Genomic DNA, 26946 nt, shown 5'->3' with positions numbered 1-26946 from the left:
TACCTATGAATGTACTTTTCTACTAAAAGCTAAGTCCAATGCGAAATATACACTGATCAGCCATATTATGACCACCCACTATAAACCAATCAAGGCATGGACTCTACTAGACCTCTTAAGGTATGCTGTGGTATCTGGCACCAAGCTGTCAAACGTTGTGAGGTGGGGCCTCCATGGATCAGACTTGTTTTTCCAGCACATACCACAGATGCTAGATTGGATTGAGATCTGGAGAATTTGGAGGCCAAGTCAACACCTTGAACTTATTGTGTTCCTGAAACCATTCTTGAACTCAGCAGACTAGGCCACCTTCTTCCATGGCTCCGTGGTCCATTTATGATGCTCAGGTACCCATTGTAGGCGCTTTTAGCTGTGGATGGGTGAGCATGGGCATCCTGACTGATCTGGCTACACAGCCCCATACACCGCAAACTGCAAAGCACTGTGTGTTCTGACACCAGCTTTAACTATTTCAGCTACAGTAGCTCTTCTGCTGGATAGAACAGCCCTCACTCCTCGCATTCATCAGTGAGCCTTAGCTACTAAAAACCCTGTTGCCGGTGCGCCAGTTTTCCTTCTTTTGACCACTTTTGGTAGGTACTGACCACTGCAGACCCGGAACAATCCCACAAGAACTGCAGTTTTGGAGATGTTCTGACCCAGTTGTCTAATCACTACAATTTGGCCCTTGTCAAAGTCGCTCAAATCCTTGCGCTTGCTCTTCTTTTTTTTTTCTGCTTTCAACACATCAACTTCATGTTCACTTGCTGCCTAATATATCCCACCCACTTTCATATGCCGCTGTAATGAGATCATCAGTGTTATTCACTTTACTGGTCAGTGGTGATAATGTTATGGCTGATTAGTGTGTAGTTCTAGTTATGCGATCTGTAAAGCCTGGTACACACTTGGTTGAACGAAAAAAAACCTGATGACTCCGGTCGAAGCTGCTGTACTAACAGTATTCTGTTAGTACAGTAATCTCCCCCACTGTGCTGGTGTGTTCTGACAGGGTTTTCCAGCAAACTGATGGTTTTTTGTTGGACCAGCTGCCATACACAAGAAGTGAATGTCGGCCGTTTTTTTATTGAACCCACCGATGTCGTCAGACATTCGGCCCATGTGTACGGGGCTTAAGGCTCTGGGGTTGTAGGAGAGTTTGGTGTCTTGCGTGGTGGGCAGATGGTGGGTAATTTAATTTAACTAGTGATATCTTATACCTCTCGAGGGCTACTGTGGTTAGATGTTGCACTTCATTTTCCAGGTCAGCACAACTGTCATGTCTAATATGCAGCAGGAAGGAGTAAAGCTGCCCATAGATGAATCGAAAATCCAGCAAAGACCAGTCAAATTTCGATCCATTTATGGGCGTTCCTGCTCAACAGAAAAACAAATATGTTGGAAAACCTTTGCCGATAAAGCAGCTGCCGCCATTGCTTCAACGCAGATCAGAGTTTCCTGACAGCGGAGGCGCACCGCAGTCAGAATATGGCAGAGTGGGAAGGGTTCCTCTCAATACCTCGCTTCTGTGGATGGAGGAATTACTTTTTTTTTTTTTTTTGGCCACTGAATATGTGGGCAGTTTAAGGTTCCCTACCTGACCTCTCAATGGTTGAATTCGTAGGAGCAGATAACAACACAGGAATCTCACGATAGAAGAACTATGGCCCTCCTTATATCTTACTGGGGTTTGGTGGCACGTGCCCCTGATCAGCAGTTGAATGTACTGTATTTTGTGTCATTGTTGTATAGTAATTTGCCATTTATTCCATCATTCCAGTGGCAGTTTTTCTACAACAACTTTGAAGTAATTCCAGGCAATACTTACATTGTGACCGTGCAGCACCTACCCAGACAAGAAAGACATAATGCCAAGGAGCAGGAATTCACTGTGCCATGTAAGTCTTGAACTCTGAGTCCTAACTTAATCCCCCCAACCGTTGTCTCTTCCTTTGTGACCTGGTTCTCCTCTCTTCACAGGGTGTGATAAAGGTGACATGATGCAGACAGACACATGCTGTGATCTAGGTATGGAAGTAGTAGAGTGGACTCCTAAAACTCTCTAATTCCTGTCCATATAGATAGATAGAGATGACCTTTCAGCTGTTGGCTGCCATGGATGGAGGGCTCCAGAACATTGGTTACCATTAACAGTTAAAGTGGACCTACTATGAGGACAATATAAATGACATGATGCAGGCTGTCTGTGGTATTAGGACAGCCGTTTTCCTTTGCGTCTCCCTGGAACCTATTTTTATTATCTTTGTTCCTGTTATTTTTCCATTTCCGGTAACAGGGTGACAACACTGTTTGTTCTGCAGTCAAATTGCACAGCAGAGTTGTCATCCTGTGGACAGGGGAGTCTTGGAGGGACAAGTTTTGCAATAGACTTTGGTTAAAAGACAAGCAAATGAAAGCCCATCTCCAGCTAAGACGTTTTAAGCGGTTACAGCAACCATTTTTTGTCTTTTGGAAAAACTGGTTTAACCACTAGCCGACCAGTCGTATTAGTTCTACAACGGCAGGTTGGCTCTCCTGGGCAAATCGGCGTAGCTGTACGGCGGCCCTTTAAATAGCCTTAGCAGGCGCCTGCCGCGTGGCATAGGAGCTGATGCACGTGCCCAGCGAGGTCCACCGGGCATCCGCGATCACTTCTGAGGAAGACAGAACTGGGGATCTGTCAATGTAAAACAGACAGATCCCCGTTCTGTCAGGGAGAGGAGAGAGATCTGCTGTTTCTAGTTATTAGAAACGGCAAATTCTCTCTGCTCCCAGTCACTACACCCCCCCCCCCACAGTTAGAAACACCTTCCTAGGACACACTTAACCCCTTGATTGCCCCCTAGTGTTAGCCCCTTCCTTGCCAGTGACATTTATACAGTAATCGGTGGCTGTCTTTTGCTCTGAATGCTGTATAAATGTCAGTGGTCACAAAAAAGTGTCAAAAGTGTCCGATCTGTCCGCCGAAATGTCGCAGCCCTGCTAAAAATCGCAGATCGCCGCCATTACTAGTAAAAAAAAAAATATAGACACTATAACTTTTGCGCAAACCAATAAATATACGCCTATCGCGATTCATTTATTTATTTATTTTTTTAAAAATATGTAGAAGAATACATATTGGCCTAAGCTAATAAAACAAAAAAAACAAAAAAATTTGGGATATTTATTATAGTAAAAAGTAAAAAATATTGTTTTTTTTCAACATTGTCACTCTTTTTTTTTTCTTTATAGCGCAGGGGTGATCAAATACCACCAAAAGAAAGCTCCTATTTGTGGGGAAAAAAAGGACGTCAATTTTGTTTGGGTACAGCGTCACACAACTGCGCAATTGTCAGTTAAAGCGACGCAGTGCCGCATCGCAAAAAATGGCCTGGTCATCAAGGGGGGAAAATCCTTCCGAGGCTGAAGTGGTTAAACTATCTGAAAGAAAGCTTTTAAATTCTCCCGGCATTGTTTTATGGTTTCTCCCAAGCCCACAATTGTCACTTTTGGACAGCTTGGCCCTTTATAGGAAGTGGAAAAACTATGGATTTACTGGCAGGTCAATAGGTTATAAATCGCTATCCCTTTATCAGTAGGTCTATGTTGGTCCAGTGGAGACTCCTTGGTGTCAGATTTTAATAAGGTGCAATATTTTTTTTTTTTTTTTTTCAGGGTTTTGTTGGTTTCCAAATATTACTATAAACCATCAAGAGGAAAACCTAACTGTCGAATTCAGCTCACGATGGAACGCCAAGAAATATGGAGTACATGTAAAAGTCAGAGATTCATTAGAGATGGGATATGGGAATGTCATTCTCCAAGAGGTAATCAATAAAGTAAAAACAAGTTACTGGAAGTGAACAGGTGTTGGTTAATGTATACACTATATGACCAAAAGTATTGGGACACCTGCCTTTACATGCACATGAACTTTAATGGCATCCCAGTCTTAATCCGTAGGGTTCAATATTGAGTTGGGCCACCCTTAACAGCTTCGACTCTTCTGGGAAAGCTGTCCACAAGGTTTAGGAGAGTGTCTATGGAAATGTTTGACCATTCTTCCAGAAGCGCGTTTGTAAGGTCAGACACTGATGTTGGACGAGAAGGCCTGACTCTCAGTCTCCACTCTAATTCATCCCAAAGGTGTTCTATCGGGTTGAGGTGCAAGCCAGTCAAGTTCCTCCACCCCAAACTAGAATAGGAATTCTAGAATAGGAATAGGAAGGGGCCATCCCCAAACTGTTCCCACAAAGTTGGGAGCATGAAATTGTTAAAAATTGTATTCTGACAGCAGGGAGACTTTCCTGCCATCATAATACACTGTTCAGTGCTGCTGGCTATAGCCAGCAGCACTGACTGATCAGGAAAAAGCTGACATGATGGTTGTACACAAGTCAATAGGTAGATCGAGTTGTGTACAACCAGCCTGGCCATACATGGTTCCAAATTTAGCCTGTCTCTGCTGAACTTGCTGGATTCCAATCTGTGTATTCCACACTAGAGCCTGTCCTGAGGCTCCCTTTAAAGGCTACACTGGGTAGGTTCCTCTGTGAAAGAAGTGGACAGAAAGCTGTCTGTGTGTTGTAAGATGTCAAATACACTCACCAGACACTGTATTAGATACACCTTGCTAGTATCGGGTTGGACCCCCTTTTGCTCTCAGAACTGACTTCATTCTTCGTGGCATAGATTCAACAAGGTGTTGGACACATTTCTCAGAGATTTTGGTCCATATTGACATGATAACATCACGCAGTTGATGCAGATTTGTCGGTTGTACATCCATGATGTGAATCTCCTGTTCCACCACATCCCAAAGGTGATCTATTGTGGAGGCCATTGGAGTATAGTGACCTCATTGTCATGTTCAAGAAACCAGTGGTGAGATGATTTGAGCTTTGTGACATGGTGCATTATCCTGCTGGAAGTAGCCATCAGAAGATGGGTGGTACACTGTAGTCATAAAGGGATGGACATGGTCAGCAACAAAACTCAGGTAGCCCGTGGTGTTTAAACGATGCTCAATTGGTACTAAGGGGCCCAAAGTATATCCCCCACACCATTACACCACCAGCTTGAACCGTTGATACAATGCAGGATGGATCCATGCTTTCAAGTTGTTTACACCAAATTCTGACCCTACCATCTGAATGTCACAGCTGAAATGGAGACTCATCAGACCAAGCAACGTTTTTCTAATTTTCTATTGTCCAATTTTGGTGAGCCTGTGCCAATTGTAGCCTCAGTTTCCTGTTGTTAGCTGACAGGAGTGGCACCCAGTGTGATCCTCTGCTGCTGTAGCCCATCTGCTTCAAGGTTCAATGTGTTGTGCATTCAGAGATGGTATTCTACATACCTTGGTTGTAACGAGTAGTTATTTGTGTTACTGTTGCTTTTCTATCCTCTCTAACCAGTCTGCCCATTCTCCTCTGACATCAACAAGGCATTTTTGTCCACACAAATGCTGCTCACTGGATAGTTTCTCTTTTTCGGACCATTCTCTGTAAACCCCTAGAGATGATTGTGCATGAAAATCTCAGTAGATCTGCAGTTTTTGAAATACTCAGACCAGCCCGTCTGGTAACAACAACCATGCCACATTCAAAGTCACTTAAATCCCCTTTCTTCCCCATTCTGATGCTCTGTTTGAGCTTCAGCAAGTCGTCTTCACCATGTCTAGATGCCTAAATACATTGAATTGCTGCCATGTGATGATTAGCAATTTGTGTTACCAGCCAATTGATCAGGTATACCTAATAAAGTATATTTACTATTGACATATCAGAGCATGTGGCATATTGTGATATTTTTATGCAGATGATAATGAAAAAAAAACAGATGGTAATTTTATGTTTAGCATTTTAAATGTCTATGAAATACACTAAACATAATTCTCCTTTCTCTTCCTATAGGGCCCACCTATTCAACGCGTACAAATTACTTTCCCTCATATTGGAGGTTACATAGATAAGGAATGCGTGTATAACATTTCGGTAATGTACCTACCTTGTTGTATATGTGTACTGTTAGGATTCAGCCCAAAAGTGATGTAGGCCCAAAAATCTTGTAGGCTGAGTCAGCTAATGACTTCTTATGTCTGCAGATCCAACAGTGAGACCTCCTTGACATCACTTCTGGCTTTGTTCCTGTACACCTGGAGATTTCACGTTTCTGACAACCTTGTGTGTTCCAGCTTCTCCTATTACATTCTCCATAACATAAAATAAACAATCCAGCAGGGATGGTGGAAACCCCCCTCATAATGGGCAAGGCACATGTGCAGAGCCGAAACTCAGCAGATTCCCCAAGAGTTAGAAAGACTGTCATGGAGTTGAACTCTCCAGCATCCACCAAACATCGAAATATCAGCTGTGGGTGGCTTGGCCCTTATTGCACATCGAAAGCTAAATCCAATAACCTCACTCTTTTCCCCTGCCAGCCATCATAATTCCAAGGAGAATGTTTCCTTTTTTTTTGCCGCATCTTGTAAATGAATCCAGGATGATAGTTAATTCACCTTATGATCATCCATAAGATGTAGGTGAGGCAGCCAAATTGCATTATGATCTGCCATTGAGGGATGTCAACCTTCCAGTGCCTACCTAAAACGAGTACCTTTTGGGACCCAAAGTCTGCCACATTCTTCTCTCCCCACAGTTGCTAAAAAAAAAAAGTTTAATCTGGTTTTGAGCTTTAAGGTTTAAACATTAAATACTTGATTAATTAACATGTTTAATTTAATATACTAATAACACAAACATTCCTATTAAATGTAGCATTTATTGTTAACGAATGGGACAAGATCCTTTAGTACTCAAGGTGAAAAGTCCAAAGTGCGCCCCCCTTCTCATGTGCTGTGAACTACTTCAGCAGCATAAGTTGCAGGTCCTGTTCTTTCTGCACCGCTCTTCTGATGAAGCGCCTAAAGCTGACCATAGATGGTGCGATGGGGGGTACCCCACCCACTGAGCTATTGTGTTCTCCTGGAGTTATAGCTGCTGACAATAATTGCATGAAAAATTCAACAGGCTGGTTGTACCCAAGTTGATCGATTGATCAATTAACATGGGTACAACTGGCCTGCCCATACATGGTTCGAATCTCGGCTGGTCCCTGCTGAACTGGCCGAGATTCGAACCGTTCATAGCCGGTTTAAGTCAGGCTTTTCTGCCTAGCCTAAGCAGAGAAGAAGGTGATTCTAAGTGCAGTAATAAAACACTTTAACTACTTCAGTACAGAGCACTTTCACCCCCTTCCTGCCCAGGCCATTTTTCAGCTTTCAGCGCTGTTGCACTCTGAATGACAATTGAGCAATCATGTACCCAAATTAATTTTTAATCGTTTTCTTCACACAAATAGAGCTTTCTTTTGGTGGTATTTAATCACTGCTGGGTTTTTTATTTTTTACTAAAAAAAAGTTTTTCTTAGTTTCTGTAATTTTTCTCTTTTACTGAAGTGCGCTGATGAGGCTGCACTGATAGGTGGAACTTATGGGCACTGATTAGGTGGCACTGATAAGGAGGCACTAATATGCCGCACTTATGGGCACTGGTGGGCACTGATAGGTGGCACTGGGCACTGATGGGCAGCACTGATGAGCAGGTACTGATTGGTGTCACTGATGGGCATGGATTGGTGGAACTGATGGGCACTGCTGTTGCTTTACTGTAATCAGTGCCCTGATTACCTGTCCTGGTGTCCGCTGTGAGCAGATGCCGCTGATCGGCTCTCCTCGCCACGCACTCTGTCATTGTGAGGCGTGAAGAGCTGATTACCGGCACTTCTGCAATTACATTTGACCGACTGTGATTGGACACAGGCGATCACATGGTTAAAGAGCCATGTCATCGGCTCTTTACAGAGATCGGGGTCGCGCCATGTCCTAGGAACACGGCGTGATTGACACACTGCGCGCCCCCACGGGCGCGCAAGAGAGCGGTCGTTTTGGGGTGACGTTGTCCCAGAATGAGAGCCATACCGCTCCTCCGGGCGGGCAGCAAGTGGTTAATGGGGTTAAAAACACTTGTAAGATGGAAGTGAAAAACAGGCATATCAATGAATCCATAACCTCAAGCGGGATGCCTCCTGGGAGTAAAGACAGCTGCAGGTGGAAGTTCCGGCTGACCAGTGGTGGAAAACACTGTGTCTCTGATCCAAGCTGGAGAGCCGTGCTGTCAGGACCAGCATGGCATCCAGGCAACCAGAAATGACGTCAGGGCATGTTTTGGAGCATGCCCAGTTGCACCTTCAAATCAAGGAGGAGAAGCGAGCGACTGGGCATGCTCCAAAACATGCACCGGAGAGCATGGCTCTCCAGCTTGGATCAGAGACACAGTGTTTACCACCGCTGGTTGGCTAGAACTTCCACCTGCAGCTGTCTTTACTCCCAGTAGGAATTCCGCTAGACCAGGGCCGGTACACAGGCGGGGCCAAGTGGGCACCTACCCCTGGTGCTGTGAGGGAGGGCGCAGTCCTGGAGCCCCTCCTCAGTGACCGGAATGATCGTGATTTTACTCCTGTCACCAAGGAGCAGCTGCCGACACTTGCTGGAGTGAGGATTAGGCTTTCTACTCCCTTCAGCTTGCAGAGGGAGATAGACAATCGGCAGACTTTCCTTCCTAACTCCCCTTATCACTTGTCACTTATCACATGACTGGAGAGAGGAACGAGAAGCTGCCTTCATTCTGGAGAGCTGCGAGTACACGTGGGAGAGGGATGAGAGGGGTGACACCCGATGTAAGAGGACGCTGATGGGGATACTCTGATGTGAAGGGGGGCGCTGATGGGGATACTCTGATGTGAAGGGGGACGCTGATGGGGACACTCTGATGTAAAGAGGGATGATGATGGGGACACTGATGTAAAGGGGGGCACTGATGGGGACACTGATGTAAAGGGGAGCGCTGAAGGGGACACTCTAATGTGAAGGGGGGTGCTGATGGGGACACCTCATGTATAGGGGGACACTGATGGGGGGCACCTGCTGTAAAGGGGATCTCTAATTGGGACACCTTATGTTTAAGTGGTTTTATTTTCTTTTACTTACAATGTGGATGTGATTGGCCTACTTTTAATGTTTTTATTAGAAAGAGATTTTGAACTTTTAGGCGCCTTTCACACGGACGGCTATTCTGCCACAGTTAAAAGCATGTTTTTTTTCTGTGAAATTCAAGACTCTGATTCAGACTCAAGACTCAAGATTCAGGCACTGCGATCAGCTGCATTTGTACAGTGCGATTAGCTGCGGTTGCGTTTAACTGCGGTTTGCCAGTTCCATAGCAACCCGACAGGGTACCGACTCGTATGGAACGGGGATTCGACTTGGATCCCCGCCAATGCCCGGCACTGTTTGGTATGAATCTTGAGGGGGAACTCCACGCCAAATTTTAAATAAAAAAACGGCATGGGTTCCCCTCCAAGAGCATACCAGGCCCTTCGGTCTGGTATGGATTTTAAGGGGAACCCCCTACGCCAAAAAATCGGCGAGGGGGTCCCCCCAAAATCCATACCAGACTCTTATCCGAGCACGCAGCCCGGTCGGTCAGGAAAAGGGGTGGGGACGAGCGAGCGCGCCCCCCCCTCCTGAACCGTACCAGGCCGCATGCCCTCAACATGGGGGGGGTTTGGTGCTTTGGGGCAAGGGGGGCGCCCTCGTCTCCATGTTGATGAGAACAAGGGCCTCTTCCTGACAACCCTGGCTGTTGGTTGTCGGGGTCTGCGGGCGGGGGGCTTATCGGAATCCGGGAGCCCCTTTTTAATAAGGGGGCCCCCAGATCCCGGCCCCCCACCCTATGTGAATGAGTATGGGGTACATCGTACCCCTACCCATTCACCTAGGAAAAAAGTGTCAAATAAAAAAAACACAGTAGACAGGTTTTTAAAGGGATTTATTAGGCAGCTCCGGGGGTCTTCTTCCGACTTCGGGGGTCTCTCAGGCCTCTTCTCCCTCTCTCCGCACCCTCTGGTTCTTCTCCGGTGCCTTCTTCCTTCTGCCAGGCTCCTCCGCTATCTTCTGCTCTTTTGCTAGAGGAGGAGCCCGGTCTTCTGAGACGTCTTCTTTCCTCTTCTCTTCCTGAGATGTTGACACGACGCTCCCTCTCGCTGTAATGCTGTGAGCGAGGTCCGTAACCAATTATATAGGCATGGGGCGTGGCCACCGGGTGATGTCACCTGGTGACTCCGCCCCTTATGTCATTACAGTCCCGGGGCATGTTTTTCCTATAGAGTGTGCTTCCCTATAGATGGATAGATAGATTAGTGTATAAATTCAGAATCATCACATAGATCAGGGGTCGGCAACCCGCGATCCACCACCGCTAAATGTCCGGCCCGTCAGTGCACATGATGAGTTCATGTGCAGCCGGCCTGTGGACATTTTAACCCCTTCATGCTGACCTACGCAAATACACAGCCTTGGCTTGAAGGGGTTGTACCGGGGTGATGCATGCAGCTGCATGTACCGTTTTTTTAGAGCCGGCGTGTCGTCCGACCCCCCCCCCCCCCTCCCCTCCGCCCGCTGGCCAGAGACCGGAACTAAGCCGGAATCGCTAACATCATGACATCACTTCCGGTTTTCAGAAGACTTAAAGGCGCCAAATTTTAATAAAAATTACAGTAATCAAAACAACCAAACTTGGCATCTTAAATACTTTTAAGTGCAAAGGAGCAATTTGGGGTCTTATAGACCCCAGGTCCCTCCATAAAGAGTACCTGTCACTGCCTATTACTGTCACAAGGGATGTTTATATTCCTTCTGAGAGCAATAAAAATGATCGGAATTTTTTTTTTCAAAGGGACAGTGTAAAAATTAAAAACTAAATTTAAAGCGCCCTATCCCTCTGTGCTTACACAGCTGAGGGGGGGGGGGCTGTGTGATGTAAAGGGGGCCAGAGGTGCCGGAGCTGTGTAATGTTATCTTCATTTATTAGCAGGTTCATGCATTCACATACATTGAATCCGGTCCTTAAGTGGAAAATGGTTGCTGACCCCTGACATAGATGAATGTTATTCCTATAACTACAGGTCCTCTTTATTACTGACATAACTGTTCCTCCTGTATTTCTCAAATGACTGGTCCTTTTTAAAACGGTGCAGATCTCATTTCCACATCTATTTTGGTTATAGGTGTGGCCTTACATGCCATCCTGCGATAATGACTGTGTTCGAGTGTACTACGTGCCTCCGTGTGCTACGGAAATGCCACCCCCTCCAGGTGACTTATCTTTTATGCCTGTTTAAAGAAAAATGTATTTACATACAATTTTTTTCTGTAAAAAAAAAATAAAAATAATAATAATTATATACATAGACACAATGGACAGGGACACTACTGTATAACTGCAAGCAACATATGCAGAAATTTAGAAATTTCTACATCGTGTGTGTGTGTGTTGGGAGGAAAGGGTGGCACATATCTTCAGTATGTCACCTTATGTTAGCTGGAAACTGTTTTAATGGGCTCTTAAGATGGTTTTTATGTTCAGTTTGTTATTTTAGGTATTGTAATCAAGAAAGTAAAATTATATTAAAAATTATAGTCTTCCCCCTCAAGGCAGCATACCTTATCCTAGCACCATATATACAAATATGTGCGAGCGCTCAGGACAAGATTAGAAAATGCACTATTAAATAGATAGGTGTAAAATCAATCAATAAGCTAAAAACAAATAAGAACAAAGCAACTGCAGGGTAATATAATCAATAGTCCATGACAACAGCATAGCTGTAACTGCAGAATAGTATAATCACTAGTCCATGGCAACAGCCAGTGAATGGCAGTAAACTTGTACAAAAGGGGTAAAAACAGGGTTAAAAAAAGCTGAAATGTCTCTAAGAACAGCTAAAATGTCTCTAATTTGTGACCAGCGCTGAGGGCAAGCTTTCCAAGTGAGCGAAGTCAGCTCTCTAGTAAACATAGAAGAAAAGAGAGAAAAGCGCCTCTGAGTGCAGGTATTTATTTCTGACAACAGGTTATCCACACTTACAGCTTAGTAAGGAGAAAACCGGCTACAAGCTGGGTACAGCTCCAGTAACCGTCCCAGCGTCCATGGCGTAGATACGGCAGTGATGAGCAGAAGAGATGGCCTTGATCCCCCACAGGAGGAAGCAGACAGACCGCTGCGCTGGAAGGGAGTCCCGTATTCCAAGACGAGGGCGTGTCACACGAGGGCGTGTGACGTCACCGGAGTGAAGAGAACCACAGTGGTTCTCTTCACTCTGGTGACGTCACACGCCCTCGTCTTGGATTACGGGACTCCCATCCAGCGCAGCGGTCTGTCTGCTTCCTCCTGTGGGGGATCGAGGCCATCTCTTCTGCTCATCACTGCCGTATCCACGCCATGGATGCTAGGACCGTTACTGGAGCCGTACCCTGTTTGTAGCCGGTTTTCTCCTTACTAAGCTGTAAGTGTGGATAACCTGTTGTTGTCAGAAATAAATACCTGCACTCAGAGGCGCTTTTCTCTCTTTTCTTCTTATCCTAGCACCAGGGGTGCCTTATTTGTCAGTAGTGGTGCAGCTTTCTAAATTCAGACTGCTGACCTATTGCAGTGTTGTCTGGCAACCCCCAAGTGACATTGGCTGCTCCCTCGAGGCCAATCCATGAGTACCCACGTCTTTAATTTTAATGGCATCAGCAATGTTTCTATCTTTTAGCTTTTAGAACTAATGCAAACAAAGCATACCACAGCTCTGCATTAGCACACGCGGTTTGCTCAGCCTGCTACATGTTCTAAGAGCAGACTGTCTCCCTGGCTCTGGGATCCTTGACAACCACTTTGACTTAAGATGGAACCATTCCTTTCTACTCACAGAGTGCTAAGGCATGGTCTGTTATCCAAAGAACAAATCAACCATCCCTATAACAGCCTTCCCTGCCTGATTATTATACATAAATTCTAGTATCCCATTTTGATGCTCCAAGTAATTTATATTCTTTCTGATGAACCTGCAGAACCGGTAGAACGTTGGTACTTGTGGTCTGTTGCCGTCCTGCTGACCATTCTATTGTTTGCCGGTATTTTCTTGTGGTTACACGCTAAAGGTAAGGACTAATAGTCAGGTGTCTGTATGATTGTATCTTGGATGCTGGTGCAGTTATAAATTTGGCCGTATATATAACTGTGTGATGTAATGTCAGTACAATAATCTGTAAGTTTACTAAAACTATATAAAGTGAGGACCACCCTAACCAGTTCGTTCTATTTGTAGTTTGGTCAGGCCCTTGTACTACATTTCTGTTGGTAATGCTGGCCATACACTAGTAGAAATTTTTGGATGAGAGTATTAATTTAAACATTCGTATGTAAATTCGTTTTACAGTTGATGAGTGGACAAATGTTGTTTTGAAAATTCATTTGCTTTTAACATTCAATTTTAGAATGAATGTACTGTATTTATCTGCGTAAAATACGCACCTTAACTTTAAAAGGGATTTCCGAAAAAAAACTTTACACTGCCCCCTTTCATTATAAAGCACCCCCCACTCCTAGGAGAACCCCCAGTCTCCTGGGACAGCGCTGCCTGCATACGCAAAATTTGAGAAAACGTCACTGTCAGCCCCTTCTCATACACCACTCCTTCTGTGTCACTCTCATTGTAAATCAAAGCTTCTAAATACCTCCATTAATGCTGGACCCGGTCATGTGACTGCTCTACTCTTTCATTGCTGGTCACATGACCGCTCTCCTCCAATCAAAAGCTACATTCGAGGAGGAGGCGGAGCGGGAGGAGGAGAGTGGCCACAACGAGCGGGGTTAATTGAGAGATTTAGAGGCTTAGATTTACATTGAGAGTTACACAGGAGGAGCGGTATATGACTAAGGGCTAGCAGTAATATTTTCTGAACTTTTAAGTATACTGGCAGCGCTGTCCCATGGCCAGGAGAGGCGGGGCAGCCAGCCTGACACCCTCCCAATGGGTGGCACCCGGGGCGGACCGCCCGATCCCCGCCCCCCGTTGGTAAAAGAAACTGATATAACACGCAGGCACGGCTTACCCTCTATTTTCAGGGTAAAAAAAGTGCGTGTTATACGCTGATAAATACGGTAATTATCGAATGAAAACCACTGTATGAAAATATGTTTGTTCCAGAAAAATTTTCTTTGAATTTTTGCATCACTGTGGTAAAAAACAAACGTTGATTGACCCCACTAACAATTAGAAAATCAAACTAACATTCTTACAATGAAAATTTTCATATTTAAAAACTATGTACAGTGTCTTGAAAAAGTATTCATACCCCTTGAAAATTTTCCACGTTCTGTCATGGTACAACCAAAAATATAAATGTATTTTATTGGGATTTTATGTTATAGACCAACACAAAGTGGCACATAATTGTAAAGTGGAAGGAAAATGATTGTTTTTCAACATTTTTTACAAATAAATATGTGAAAAGTGTGGTGTGCATTTGTATTTAGCCCTCCTGAGTCAATACTTTTGTAGAACCACCTTTTTCTCCAATTACAGCTACAAGTCTTTTTGGGTATGTCTCTACCAGCTTTGCACATCTAGAGAGTGAAATTTGGGCCCATTCTTCATTGCAAAATAGCTCAAGCTCTGTCAGATTTGATGGAGTGCGTCTGTGAACAGAAATTTTTAAGTCTTGCTGTTCAGGGTGATGTGCAGTGTTACTTTTCCGCCACACATGGCGTTTTGCTTTTAGGCCAAAAAGTTCAATTTTGGTCTTATCTGACCAGAGCACCTTCTTCCACATGTTTGCTGTGCCCACCACACGGCTTCTCGCAAACTGGACTTCTTATGTCTTTCTTTCAACAATGGCTTTCTTCTTGCCACTCTTCCATAAAGGCCAGAATTGTGGAGTGCATAACTAATAGTTGTCCTATAGACAGATTCTCCCACCTGAGCTGTGGATCTCTGCAGCTCCTCCAGAGTTACCTCTTGGCTGTTTCTATGATTAATACTCTCCTTGCCCGGACTGTCCATTTAGGTGGACGGCCATGTCTTGGTAGGTTTGCAGTTGTGCCATACTTTTTCCATTTTCGAATGATGGATTGAACAGTGCTCCGTGAGATGTTCAAGGCTTGGGATATTTTTTTTATAACCTAACCCTGCTTTAAACTTCTCCACAGCTTTATACCCGACCTGTCTGGTGTGTTCCTTAGCCTTCATGATGCTGTTTGTTCCATAAGGTTCTCTAACAAACCTCTGAGGGCTTCACAGAACAGCTGTATTTATACTGAGATTAAATTATACACAGGTGGTGTCTATTTACTAATTGGGTGACTTCTGAGGGCAATTTGTTACACTAGTAAGGGGTATCGGAGTAAAGGGGGCTGAATACAAATGCACGCCACACTTTTCAGATATTTATTTGAAATTATTATTAATAATTTGAAAACCATTTATCATTTTCCTTCCACTTTACAATTATGTGCCACTTTGTGATGGTCTATCACATAAAATCCCAATAAAATACATTTACGTTTTTGGGTTGTAGCATGACAATGTGAAAAATTTCAAGGGGTATGAATACTTTTTCAAGGCACTGTACAATATTAAAGTGATGAGACTCCCGATACCAAAGAAATTAGACTCCCAATACCACAGAGATAAGATGCACAATACTGTGAGATGAGGCTCTCAATACTAAAGAGAAATTCCCAATACCAAAAAGCTCTGACTCACAATACTGAAGTGATGAGACTCCCAATACTAAAGAGGTGAGACACAAAATACTAAGGAGATGAGGATTTACTAAAGGCAAATAGAATGTCCACATTGCAAGTGTAGTGACTATCATTTTCCCCAGAGCTTAGAGAATGTGGTGAAGCTTCACTTTGTAAAGATTACCCAGTCAGGTACAAGAAAAATAAAAAGCAGCATTTTTGCTTGCACACGATCAGATTGTTGGCCAACAAAGCGTCAGACTTTTGTCCGAAGGGCGTGTGCCAGGAACTTGTCTTGCATACAAACAGTACACAATTGTCGGCCAACAAACACGAGTGTAGTGACATACTACAAGGAATTTCAGCTCTTGAGTGCCACCCTTTTGAGCACCTTCTGCTAATGTCGTGTTTGGTGAGCATTGATTCTGAGCATGCGTGTTTGTACATTCAACCTATGTGTGACAGACTTGTGTATAGACAATAGGAAAATCTGACAAGAGACCGTTGTCCGCCGAAAATTTACTAGCCTGCCATCCAACATTTGTTGGCAGAAAGTTAGACCACAATTGTCTGATGGAGCATACTAACGGTCGGATTTTAGGCCAACAGTCTGTCATCACACAATTCCTTGCCGAAAATCCGATCCTGTGTGCGAAGCTTAAGTCAAGTCCAAATAATTTGAAAAAGTAAATTGCCCTATTCGTGGCGGAGATCGCTGTTCCCTTTTTTGCAAAAGGGAGGTATATTGGATCTTTAGGGTGGATACAAGAATTCCCAAAGGCTTAAAGTACGAGTGAAACAATACCCAGTACTATGAATGAGTGTCTCATTAACAGTGCCATAATCATCAATACATTGATATACTGACTTGCTTCTGCTATTTAAGTACCTATTTGAATGTATGTACATTTATACATTTATCGGTATATACTTAACATACTTTTACGTACAGTATTAATGTATGATAATTTCTGTACAACTTTGAGTGTTTTTTTGGAACTCCTAGGGAATTAATTTCCACCTTTTCTTTTCTATATGAAATCGTAGACAGTAAAAACCAAAAAAATTATTACACATTAATAAAGTTTTTTTTTTTTTTTTTTTAGCTTATTAGTCCTATTTGGGAGTATTAGCGCTCACACATTTTATTCTTGCACTTATAATACCATGCGTTGCATAGAGAGTAGCATTTTAGGTTAAGCTGCACCGATGGATCCATTCCTTCATGCGAATACCAATCACAATGAATCGCACACACCTGCTGCCTCTCTGCACCTAATGAGTGACTACCGATGATGCTTAAATACTCCCTATACGCATGAGTTCCCTATCCCCATAGCTGAGCTCCAGGGGTAGAGTGAAATGTCTTTGGGGCATGGCCTTGTCGGAGTTCAGGATGAGGTCGCCACGCCATTCATCTCTCTAAGACACCTTAGATGTGCGACTTCCAGGGGCTACCCCCTTCTTTCCCTTGAACCACATTCACTAAGCTCTGGGGAAAATGAGTGCAAATGCCTTTAGTAAATCCACCCCATAAAATGCTAGGGAGAGGAGACTGCCAGTGCTAGGGAGAGGAGACTGCCAGTGCTAGGGAGAGGAGACTGCCAGTGCTAGGGAGAGGAGACTGCCAGTGCTAGGGAGAGGAGCCTGCCAGTGCTAGGGAGAGGAGCCTGCCAGTGCTAGGGAGATGAGCCTGCCAGTGCTAGGGAGATGAGCCTGCCAGTGCTAGGGAGATGAGCCTGCCAGTGCTAGGGAGATGAGACTGCCAGTGCTAGGGAGATGAGCCTGCCAGTGCTAGGGAGATGAGACTGCCAGTGCTAGGGAGACCAGAGTCGCAATACCAAAGGGATGAGACACAACATACTAAAGAGAAGAGACTCCCAATACCAAAGAGATGCGACTGACGATATTAAAGCGATGAAATTCACAATACCAAAGAATTGAGACACAACATACTAAAGAGATGAAACCTCCAACACTAAGGGGATGAGACTTACAATACAAAGAGCCCCTCCCCACCCCCGCCACCATGGATCTAACTATGGCTCACAGAACTACATTTCCTATGATTCTTGGGAACTGTACAGAGATCTGTGGCTGGTGACTGGGCAGTTCCTTACTTTTAAGTAACTGCCCACTTAAAGTGGAGGGCCACCCTGAAAAAAAAAATTGCACCCAAAATCTTAAAAAAATAATTAAAAAAAAATTTTTTTTTTTTCAAATTTTTTTAAACTTACCCGAACCCTTGTTGCTAGGCAGTCTTCCTAATCTGCCTCTTCCTATTCCGCGGCGTATCCTGTTCCTCGGTGAGCGGCCCCGTTGCCTTCTGGGAACTGTGTGTGTTCCCAGAAAACCACGGGGCCATTCACTGAGCGTCACGCCGCTCGCGCGTGCACAGTAGGAAACTGGCAGTGACGCCGTAAGGCTCAACTGCCTGTTTCCCTTAGTTAGGATGGCGGTGCCGGGACCCGAGAGCCGAGGGACGGGTCGGCCTCGGGTGGCCGAGATCGCGGGCACCCAGGACAGGTAAGTCTACTTATTTAAAGTCAGCAGCTACAGTGTTTGTAGCTGCTGACTTTAATAAAAAATTTTGCTGGCCGGAATCCTGCTTTAAATGTATCTCCATCAATTACTTGCCATTTTCATATGCTGTACATCAAGATGTAAGAATGTGTATGGACAGGACAGTCCAGGGGGCATAAAAAAAAAAACAGATCCACCAATCGCAGGCACCTCTGGAGTAAGGGCATCAGCAGTACCCTGGAAAGATTATACAAGGGCATTAACACAATGAACCTGATGATAAATCAATTAAGCCCTGTGGATGTCTCCTCATTTAAGATGATTAATTCTGACAATGGTGAAATCGGCTACAGTAAAGGGTTGCTTTTTAAAAGATGCGATAAAAAAAACTGACTTGACTTCAGCTTTAAGTAGATTTTGCAGTCCTCAGCCAATGGCAGTATTCACATCTGTTTTATTCTTCTCGGATTTTTGTTGTGGGTGTCCTACAGATTGTGATTCACAGTTCCTAGTGCCAAATCTAGCTCCGTAGGCAGAGTGTGACTCAGAGTGCAGAAAGATAGAGGGAAACATTTTTTTTCTCTAGTAATGAGTATTAATGTTGTATCTCTGTTTTATTCTTCTCTTTCAGATTGCTTCAACCCTCCAGGTAATTGCAGTGAATATGTGGGACAGAATGCGTGTGACATTGTGAAAATACATTGCCAAACATTTAAAGTATACCTAAATCCAAACATTGTTTGGGGTGGAAGGGTTCAATACCCAATATAGGGTATTTTAATATAGGGTTAAAAATACAGAAGAAACAAAAGAATAATTGTGGGGGTGGTGCCCACATTTTTAAAGGAACACTAGAAGCCACACTACTAATTAGGGGGATATAATGGTGGCACTGAGGGGACATAATGATGGTACTGGGGGGGGGCATAATGTTGGCACTGGGGTTATTTAATAATCCTATAATGATGAGCAGAACTATGGAGCAGTATAATAGAGGCACTATAATGGCTTCTAGTGTTCGTTGGCAAAGTCCCCCCCCCCCTTTCATCTTGTGCTTCTGACCTTTTTAATCTTTGAAAAGTTTTGGTAGCTGTTCCTTTTCTCTGTTGAAACATGTGTATATCAGGACAAAAACAAAAATATGAAAATCATTGACAACTCCCCATATTTTATTCTTTTAAAGACCCTACAAGTACAGAAAAATAGCTGTTTTTCTGCCATAAATGCACTTAGTCTGCAAAAATGAGAGAGAATATCATAAACTGTCATAAGGTTAAAGGTCACACTGCATAAAAAAATAAGTCACAGGAGAATTGATTTAATAGTATACACATATTGTATAATTGTGTGTTATTAGTTTCATTTAGTGCTTTTTGTATTTTATTTTTTAAATATAATGCTTTGAGACGCATTCAGGAACCAACCAATGGATGGTTCCTGAATGTGTCTTGGATAGTTGTTCTAGAATGTTGCACTGTACGATTTTTCCCCAAGATTTGGCTGGCTATTCTTTTCGCATATAATGCTTTGAAAAACAAAAAGCAGGGGAAAATATATTCATATAGTCTATATAATGCTGAATCCTGTATTTGGAGTTTTCCAGTAGAAGGCATGCCTAGACTTTTAGATTCTTTTGGGCACACTAAATAGTTTAAACTATATAGACACGCCTCCAAATGTTTTAGTTCAGGTGTCCAAAGCCATCTCACTATATACATGGTTTAACTAGTTTGGTGTGGACAAACTCAAGTGGCCTGTACAGAGCGCTTACCTCAACCCTACTGAACACCTCTGCAAAGTTGATTGTGGCCAGGTCTTCTAATCCAACATCGGTATATTGCCTGCCAAATGGGCACAAATTCCCACAAGCTTCAAAATCTTATGGAAAACCTTCCCAAAAGTGTGGAAACATGTTAATGCCCATGGTTTTTTAATTTGATGTCCAAGATGATCATAGAGGTGTAATGATCAAGTGTCTATATATTTTAAATCTAGATTGCAAGTCTCATAGATAAGTCTTTTTTCTATTCTTTCACTTTTGCTGATATTCCTTTTTCTCCTCCACAGAGAAAGTCAAACCAAATCTACCAGATATTCCCATTCCTCCTCCAACCAAAAAGAAGGTGTGGTTGGTGTACTCTGCAGATCATAGATACTACTTTAAAGTGGTGATCAGGCTGGCCGATTTTATGCGATCAGCGTGGGGCTTGGATGTGGTACTAGACCGCCTTCATGTTCTTGAAATGAGCACAATTACTCCCATGGCTTGGTTGGACCGCCAAAAAGACGACATAGAGAAAACAAATGGGACAATTCTAATCCTTTGTTCCAGAGGCGTGCAAGAGAAGTGGAAGGCAATGCAGAATGTTAAGGAGCAAAAGATGACTTTGAAGGAGGACCGAGAACATCCAATAGAGGACCTCTTCACCCCTGCACTATCACTTATTCTCCCAGACTTCCAGAAAGCAATGCCCTATGATCGCTATGTAGTAGCATACTTCAGCAGCATCTCCACTCCAGCAGACATACCCTCAGTGTTGGAAATTTGCCCAAAATATGCATTGACTGAAAACCTGCAAGGACTTTTCTTCCGGATCCAGAGACAAGAGCAACACCAACCACATGTACAGCTAACTGTCAGCCATGAGGAACATACAAGCTACCGACGTTTAGTAAAAGCGATGGAGAGGTGCAGAGAATGGCAGGAATGTAACTTGCGTTGGTTTGAGAAAGAGTGTTTGTTGGTACCAGTTGAGGTCACAGAAGACACAGAGGAGGAAGAGGATATGGATGATAACGTCACCCGCAAAGTCTACCCATTGATTCGCTGCCCTGAAACCTCAGTCTCTATGTTTGAACCACTTCTTTCGATGCCAGATCTAGTAAAGGTTTTAGATCCTACAATTGTGATTGGAGCTTCAAGCACTCAAGTTGAACCTTGCCTGTCTAATATAGATCCGTTAGTGTCAGTTGTACAACCATTCGTTCAAGAAGTAACATCAGCAGTAGTCTGCATTCAAGAACCACGCTTGATAGGAGAAGCTCCATCGCTTGCAGAACTCAGTAAAGGTCCACTGAGACAAGATGTTTCTATCCAATCGGACCAAGGTGTCCTGTCTATAGAACAGCTCAGGGAAGCCCAAGAAAGGTTTTTCCAGAATTCCTTGGAGGATCTAAATTTGTGCTCTGCCATGAAATTTATGGATGCTCAAGGTCAAGATTTGGTGAACCCCATTTATGATATGGCTAGAGATCAGGCACTTAAAGCTGGTGAGCAGTTCCATGAGATTTTCCTTGATGGTCAGTTAACTACCCCTGGTACAGGTCTGCCCGATAGGCATTCTGTACAACTTGCAGATCAGGGATACAGCACATGGAACCCATATGAGGTGGACTTGAAAGCAATACAAATGGAGTCATTAAAACTCTTTCTGCAAAATGAGGGGGGCTTACAGAACTTTGAACAAGTATGAAAAAAGACTTGGGTAGCCAATGAGGCCAGCTGATGCAATTTCACCTGTTCCTGGAGAATGAAGGGGCCACCACCTTTTAAAGGGGACTGTTTCAAACATTTTATAAGTGCCTAAATTAACCTTTTTTAATGCAGTGTTTTATAAAGAAGTATTGAAACCATGAATAGGTTGTAAAAGAACTTTCACTACATCTGCATCCAGAGCCTTAGTCCACTTGTGTCTGGTTCTTTCCCATGTAGCCATCTCTGTCTGGTACTACATGAAGTTCTGAGGCTGTAAATGTCTGTTCTAGCCAGCACTTTGCTTTATCATTGCTTTGTGAGTAGGGTTGCCACCTGTCTGGGATTCATCTGGACAGTCCAGGTTTTGAATCATGTGTCCGGGTTTCAGGCAGACTGAAAACCGGACACATTATTCAGTTTGGGCTGCGGCTCCCCAAGTAACCCAGATATTCACATACACATCTGTTGCCGTTGGAGAGTTGTGGACGGCTGTCTGGGGACAGGTTTGGCATCGCTGGGAGGCAGGGCAGTGATGTCAGCAAGAGCAGTTTGACCACACCTACTGTTCGCTGCTGCACGCTATGCGCACCGCATTACTCTCCTTGGGGCACCCAAAGGTGTCCCAGGCCACTAAAGTGTCTGGGTTTGGCTTGAAGAAAAGGTGGCAACCCTATTTGTGAGTGATCGTATTCAGGCCACAGAAGGTTAGCAGCTGTGCAAGCCCATGGGTAGGACTTAAATGCAGGGAGAATGCGGTTCCGGAACACTGCTGTTTCATGCCATATCTGGATAAGGAGGAAGGAACTCTTCTAGAGTGAGAGATTACACAAGCCTGTGGAGCCATTCACTTGTAACTATCAAGGAGGCCAAAGAGGAAACTTGATAAATCCAGGGATAAGTTAGTAAACCCCCTTCAAAGACCCAGGACACAAAATACTGTCCTAATTTTATTTTTTTTTTTTTGCAGGCGCGACCCCCCCCCCCCAATCTCCATCGACAGGGCAATAACACACAGCACACTACCTTGGGAATTATTATTATACACGACTTATAGAACGCCAACAGTTTGCACATTGCTCTACAAAATAAGGGAGGGCTTACAATGTATTCATACAGGAATGGCGGTGTCCCTTCTGACATACCACTCCATTCTGCAATTAATCTTGCTGTTCAAAAACTTTCTAACATTACAACTAGAACTTACTATTAAGGTTATCTGCTTGGCATGCAGATCCTTCCACTGGGCTGTACAGGCCACCAGTGAAGGATTGGCGGAGTAAGCAGAGGTGACTGAGAATCTTGTGGCTACTGCACCCAAGTCTTTAGTGCCAGTTCGGCTAGACACTAATTAACCCACTGTTGTGTTTCTGCATCGTGGGAAAAGACTGGAGCACCCAGAGGAAGGCTAGATGAACTCTGGCTGAACATGCAATGTACTGAAAGTTTATTTATTGGTTATGCTTCACTTGTGGGTCACAGGAGTGCACTTACCTGTGACCTAGAGAAAGCCAAGAGCTTTGCCTGCTGTCAACTGATTTTGCAGAGCCGCTACAGTCTCTGGAAGGACTCTGACGATGCCGAGCTGCTGAGAGCCTGAGCCAGCTGCTTCAGCTCCTTCCCCAGCCTGGCACTTCAGTGAGTGCTGGAGGGGCAGAGTAGAGAGCGGTGACTTCTCTCTGCTCAGAGCTGACCAAGAACGAAGTGATCAGCAGTCATGTGATAACTCAGTTCTCAGGCTTCGAGCCGACGGGGGACAGCTGCAGCATTAGACCGTATATAGATGTTTGTTTTTTGTTTTCTGTTCCTACACTTATCATTTAAATGGTTTCTTAATATTTGTCTGAGCATGTAATCTAGTAAATTGTATAATTCTATCATATGGTCTTAGACTTATATTTTGCACCTTAAAAGTATCACCCTGACTAAGGGATTGATTTATGTTCCTCCTCCTCCGAGGGAACATGTCAGCCCCCTCGGCGGTGACCAGGCGAGCTGCTGGATCTTCATTCTAAGGTATTTCATAATGTGCTAGTATGCGATGCATACTAGCACATTATGCTATTGTCTTGCAGGGTTTTTTTTGGTTTTTTTTGTTTGGGGGGGTTCTTTCCAGTGGTTTACTACCACTTTTAATATTCTTTACAGCCAGGGCTGGTACCTGCACCAGATGGAACATGAAAAACCTCCCAGCTCTGCTAGAGAAGATAGGCAAATGGTCCCAATATATTTTTTTAGTGAGGAGGGGTGGAATAGGGGGATTTTTCTAAACCTTTTCATCCACAATACAATCTGATTTTGGATATACTGCAAAGATAGGAATGACTATATCTTCTGCTATTCATGACCCTCATGTTGCATAGTTTTGGTAAATATAAGTCGATTGTGCAATCACATTGTAACATCATCTTAAAACTGTGCCTACCCTGCATCTGAATTTCTCTTTCTCGAATGGAGTTGCATAAAGTAGTAGAACTAAAGGAAAACCTTTTTGTTAATTTTGCAAAGAGTAATCGATTTAGATGAGTGCTGTAACTCCTGTCATGTATTTCCCTTCACTTCCTGTCCCATAGCCAAAACAGGAAGTGAGAGGAAATCCTTCAAAAGTGAGGGATTCCCTATTTGTCACCAAAATTTGTGATTTTCTTTAACTCTCGGTGATCATGGTAAACGGGACCAACAGAGAGGGTGAATCTCCCTAACAGTGACACAGACAGCAATAAAAACTTTAGGGCTTGTTCGTATGTGTGGCAGCCTTGCTGCTGAACAGCGATCTGTGGTGAATTGCTTTTCATACGCATTTGACAGGCGGGGAGAAGGCAATGTGTTGCTTCCTTACCACCTGTATTAATCTTTAAAATGTTGACCCACTTATGCTGCAATAACACGCATATTTTTAGTGAGCCCTGTTTTTACTTAAATGACCTGCATTGCACAAGTTTGCAGTGTGGCCTCATTCACTTAAATGCCATTCAGTTTTTGCTGCAGGACATGTACAGCCCTGTGCATGGTCTTGTTCAAGCAGGCAATAGTGGGGGAGGTTAAACCGCTATCTCCCTGTGGCTGCTTGTGTCAATGAGCCCTAAAGGTGTTCCAATCCTTTTCTACTCTGTCCACACCTTTTTTTAAAAATTTTTTTAAGTTTTGCATTTAGTTAAGCTGGCCATACATTAATTGAATGAAAACAGATGGCCCCATTCCCTCGTTCACACACTTGATGAATGAGGGAATCACTCTTGCTGTGCTATTGTGTTCTAGTAGAGGGGAGTCTTCCCCGCTTTCAGAACACTGATCAGTGTTGCAGGCTATAGCCAGCAGCACTGATCTTAAGAATGGTGCTGCGCTAATCCGAAAATAGATAGCAAACGTGCTATGACACTCCCAGTATACGTGGGTTTAAAGCTAGCCCTATATGGGCGTGTAGTGTACTAACAGTGAACGGAGTAATATGAAGAAGCATAAAGTGCAGACTGCAGTAGGGTGTATGTACTCTCAAAAATGTGGTAAATCAATATACCTAAACTAGTGCATATAGACTAAACAAATTAAATACAATATAATAGTCATAAAAATGCAAAGCATGCAGTGTACACCAATATATTTTGTGCGTGTATAAATATAAAACATAAATAATAAATAAACCCAATACAGTATGCAACAAGTAAAATTACAAAAAGTACAGTGTTATACTGTACGTACGAGGAGATCTCAGGACGTACTCAAAATCTTAAAGTGTCCAGTGCAAACAAACCAGTGCTCTAAAATCAGGAAGCACAAAGAAATATAAAAAATCCAAAAATGTGGTGTTTTCAGTAGCTAATCAGTCCTTAAAGTGCCAATCGGTGAATTCGTGCATACAGCAAGATTTCTCCATAGACCAATCACTCTAATAGGTAGGAGATGTGGAGTGTATAGACCAGAAAGGGATAGTAGATCCTCTTCATGCAGCAATCCGACACTGATAAGCAGTGGCCCCTTACCTCATTAAACTGAGGTTACAGCATAAATCAGAAACCGCTCGTACCAGCTCCTATAGGAATGGGTCCTGGATCCTGAACTAGATCTCCATATACCTTAGACCCTCAGGGGGCGAAGCGGCTAAGAAAGGAAGGAGATACCATATAGTGTAGTATTTTTGAACCAAACACAATTTTTTAAAAATATACGGTACTCACATAATGAGCAACAGAGAGCACAAACATCCAACGAGCGGCGAGCTCGTACGCTTCTGTCAGTGGAAGGGACGGGACAGGCACCTTCCACTGACAGATGAGCTGATGAGCTCATCTCTCTGCTCTTCCCTACTATTGGCACAATCCTTCCGCTGCAGTACACTTGATTGACTCCTTGTGCTGCTTCTCCCTTTCCTAGTCAGAGCTGTGTTGTACAGAGACTTCAAAATGAGGATAACAAAGTAAACATGACTCCTTGCAGCGCCCCAGCAGTATATATAAAAAATACTTTATACACAGGATTTTGGCAAGGGTGAGGGTGTCATTGGAGCCTTGGAAAGCTGAGATTTGGGATCCTGATCTTTCCCAGGATTTCATGTTGAGGCCCAGTCACGTCACTGGTGCCTGTGGAAAGCCAGGGTCTAAGGTATTTTTCACATTTTTATTTTAGTGTTTTTTTTAATGGTTTTAGTTAATATTTTTATTGCAAAGTGGACTTTGCAACTTTTTTTTTTTTTTTGGGGGGGGGGGTGGAGTTAGAGTAGGGAATGAACAGAACCCCTGTGCTTTTTATCGGTGTCCATTTTGGGAGATTTATCTTCACTGCCTGTTCTATGTACATAACCATGAAAGGAAACCTCTTTAAAGTGGGTACAGGTGTGCCTATTGGAAGATTTATTTTTCTGATGTGAACTGCAACATCAAGGCTGGACTGTCTGACATTGCATGTGATTCGCACTGCACTGCGATGTAAATCGCATGAAATGTCTGTGCAATGCGATTTCAGCCATACAGATTTGGACCAAAGTTGTGCAGGGCCCTTTTTTTGGTTCGCACCAGAATCGGATCGCAAGGGTGTTCATGCCCATGTGATCCGATTCCTGTCCAAATTGACAGTTTGCACTGCAATATGTAAAGCGATCTTGGGGTGTCATTAACTTTGTATTGACACTCCCAGCGGTTCGCATAAGGCAAGTCGGGTGCAATGCAGGAACCAGCAGTGGATTTGCAGGGTTTCCCGCATTGCACCAGTTCACCAGGACAAAAAAAGAAGTAAATCTTCAAAGCAGGGACACAAACAAAGGGCAATAGGAAGCTGACCGGAAGGGGGGGGGGGGGGGGGTTGTACCCTTTTGTACTCCACCCAAAATATTTTAAAGAATGG

General features: G+C 43.7%; 1 protein-coding gene across 2 annotated transcripts in view; it reads left to right on the top strand.

Moving 5' to 3' along the window:
* The window catches only part of IL17RA (interleukin 17 receptor A), a 65807-nt gene extending 42321 nt beyond the window's left edge, over nt 1-23486 (top strand). For both annotated transcript variants that reach the window (XM_073621578.1, XM_073621576.1), the window contains exons 5-12: nt 1781-1898; nt 1981-2028; nt 3658-3809; nt 5898-5978; nt 11110-11197; nt 12938-13027; nt 18769-18786; nt 20205-23486. In XM_073621578.1, the coding sequence (XP_073477679.1) occupies nt 1781-1898; nt 1981-2028; nt 3658-3809; nt 5898-5978; nt 11110-11197; nt 12938-13027; nt 18769-18786; nt 20205-21610 (2001 nt within the window). In that variant the 3' untranslated portion in view covers nt 21611-23486. The remainder of the gene's footprint in view (nt 1-1780; nt 1899-1980; nt 2029-3657; nt 3810-5897; nt 5979-11109; nt 11198-12937; nt 13028-18768; nt 18787-20204) is intronic.
* The last annotated feature ends 3460 nt before the right edge of the window (nt 23487-26946 follow it).

Source organism: Aquarana catesbeiana, linkage group LG03 (genome assembly GCF_042186555.1).
Source record: "Aquarana catesbeiana isolate 2022-GZ linkage group LG03, ASM4218655v1, whole genome shotgun sequence".
In the NCBI taxonomy this organism is placed as follows: domain Eukaryota; kingdom Metazoa; phylum Chordata; class Amphibia; order Anura; family Ranidae; genus Aquarana; species Aquarana catesbeiana.
This window is presented reverse-complemented; position numbering and strand designations above follow the sequence as displayed.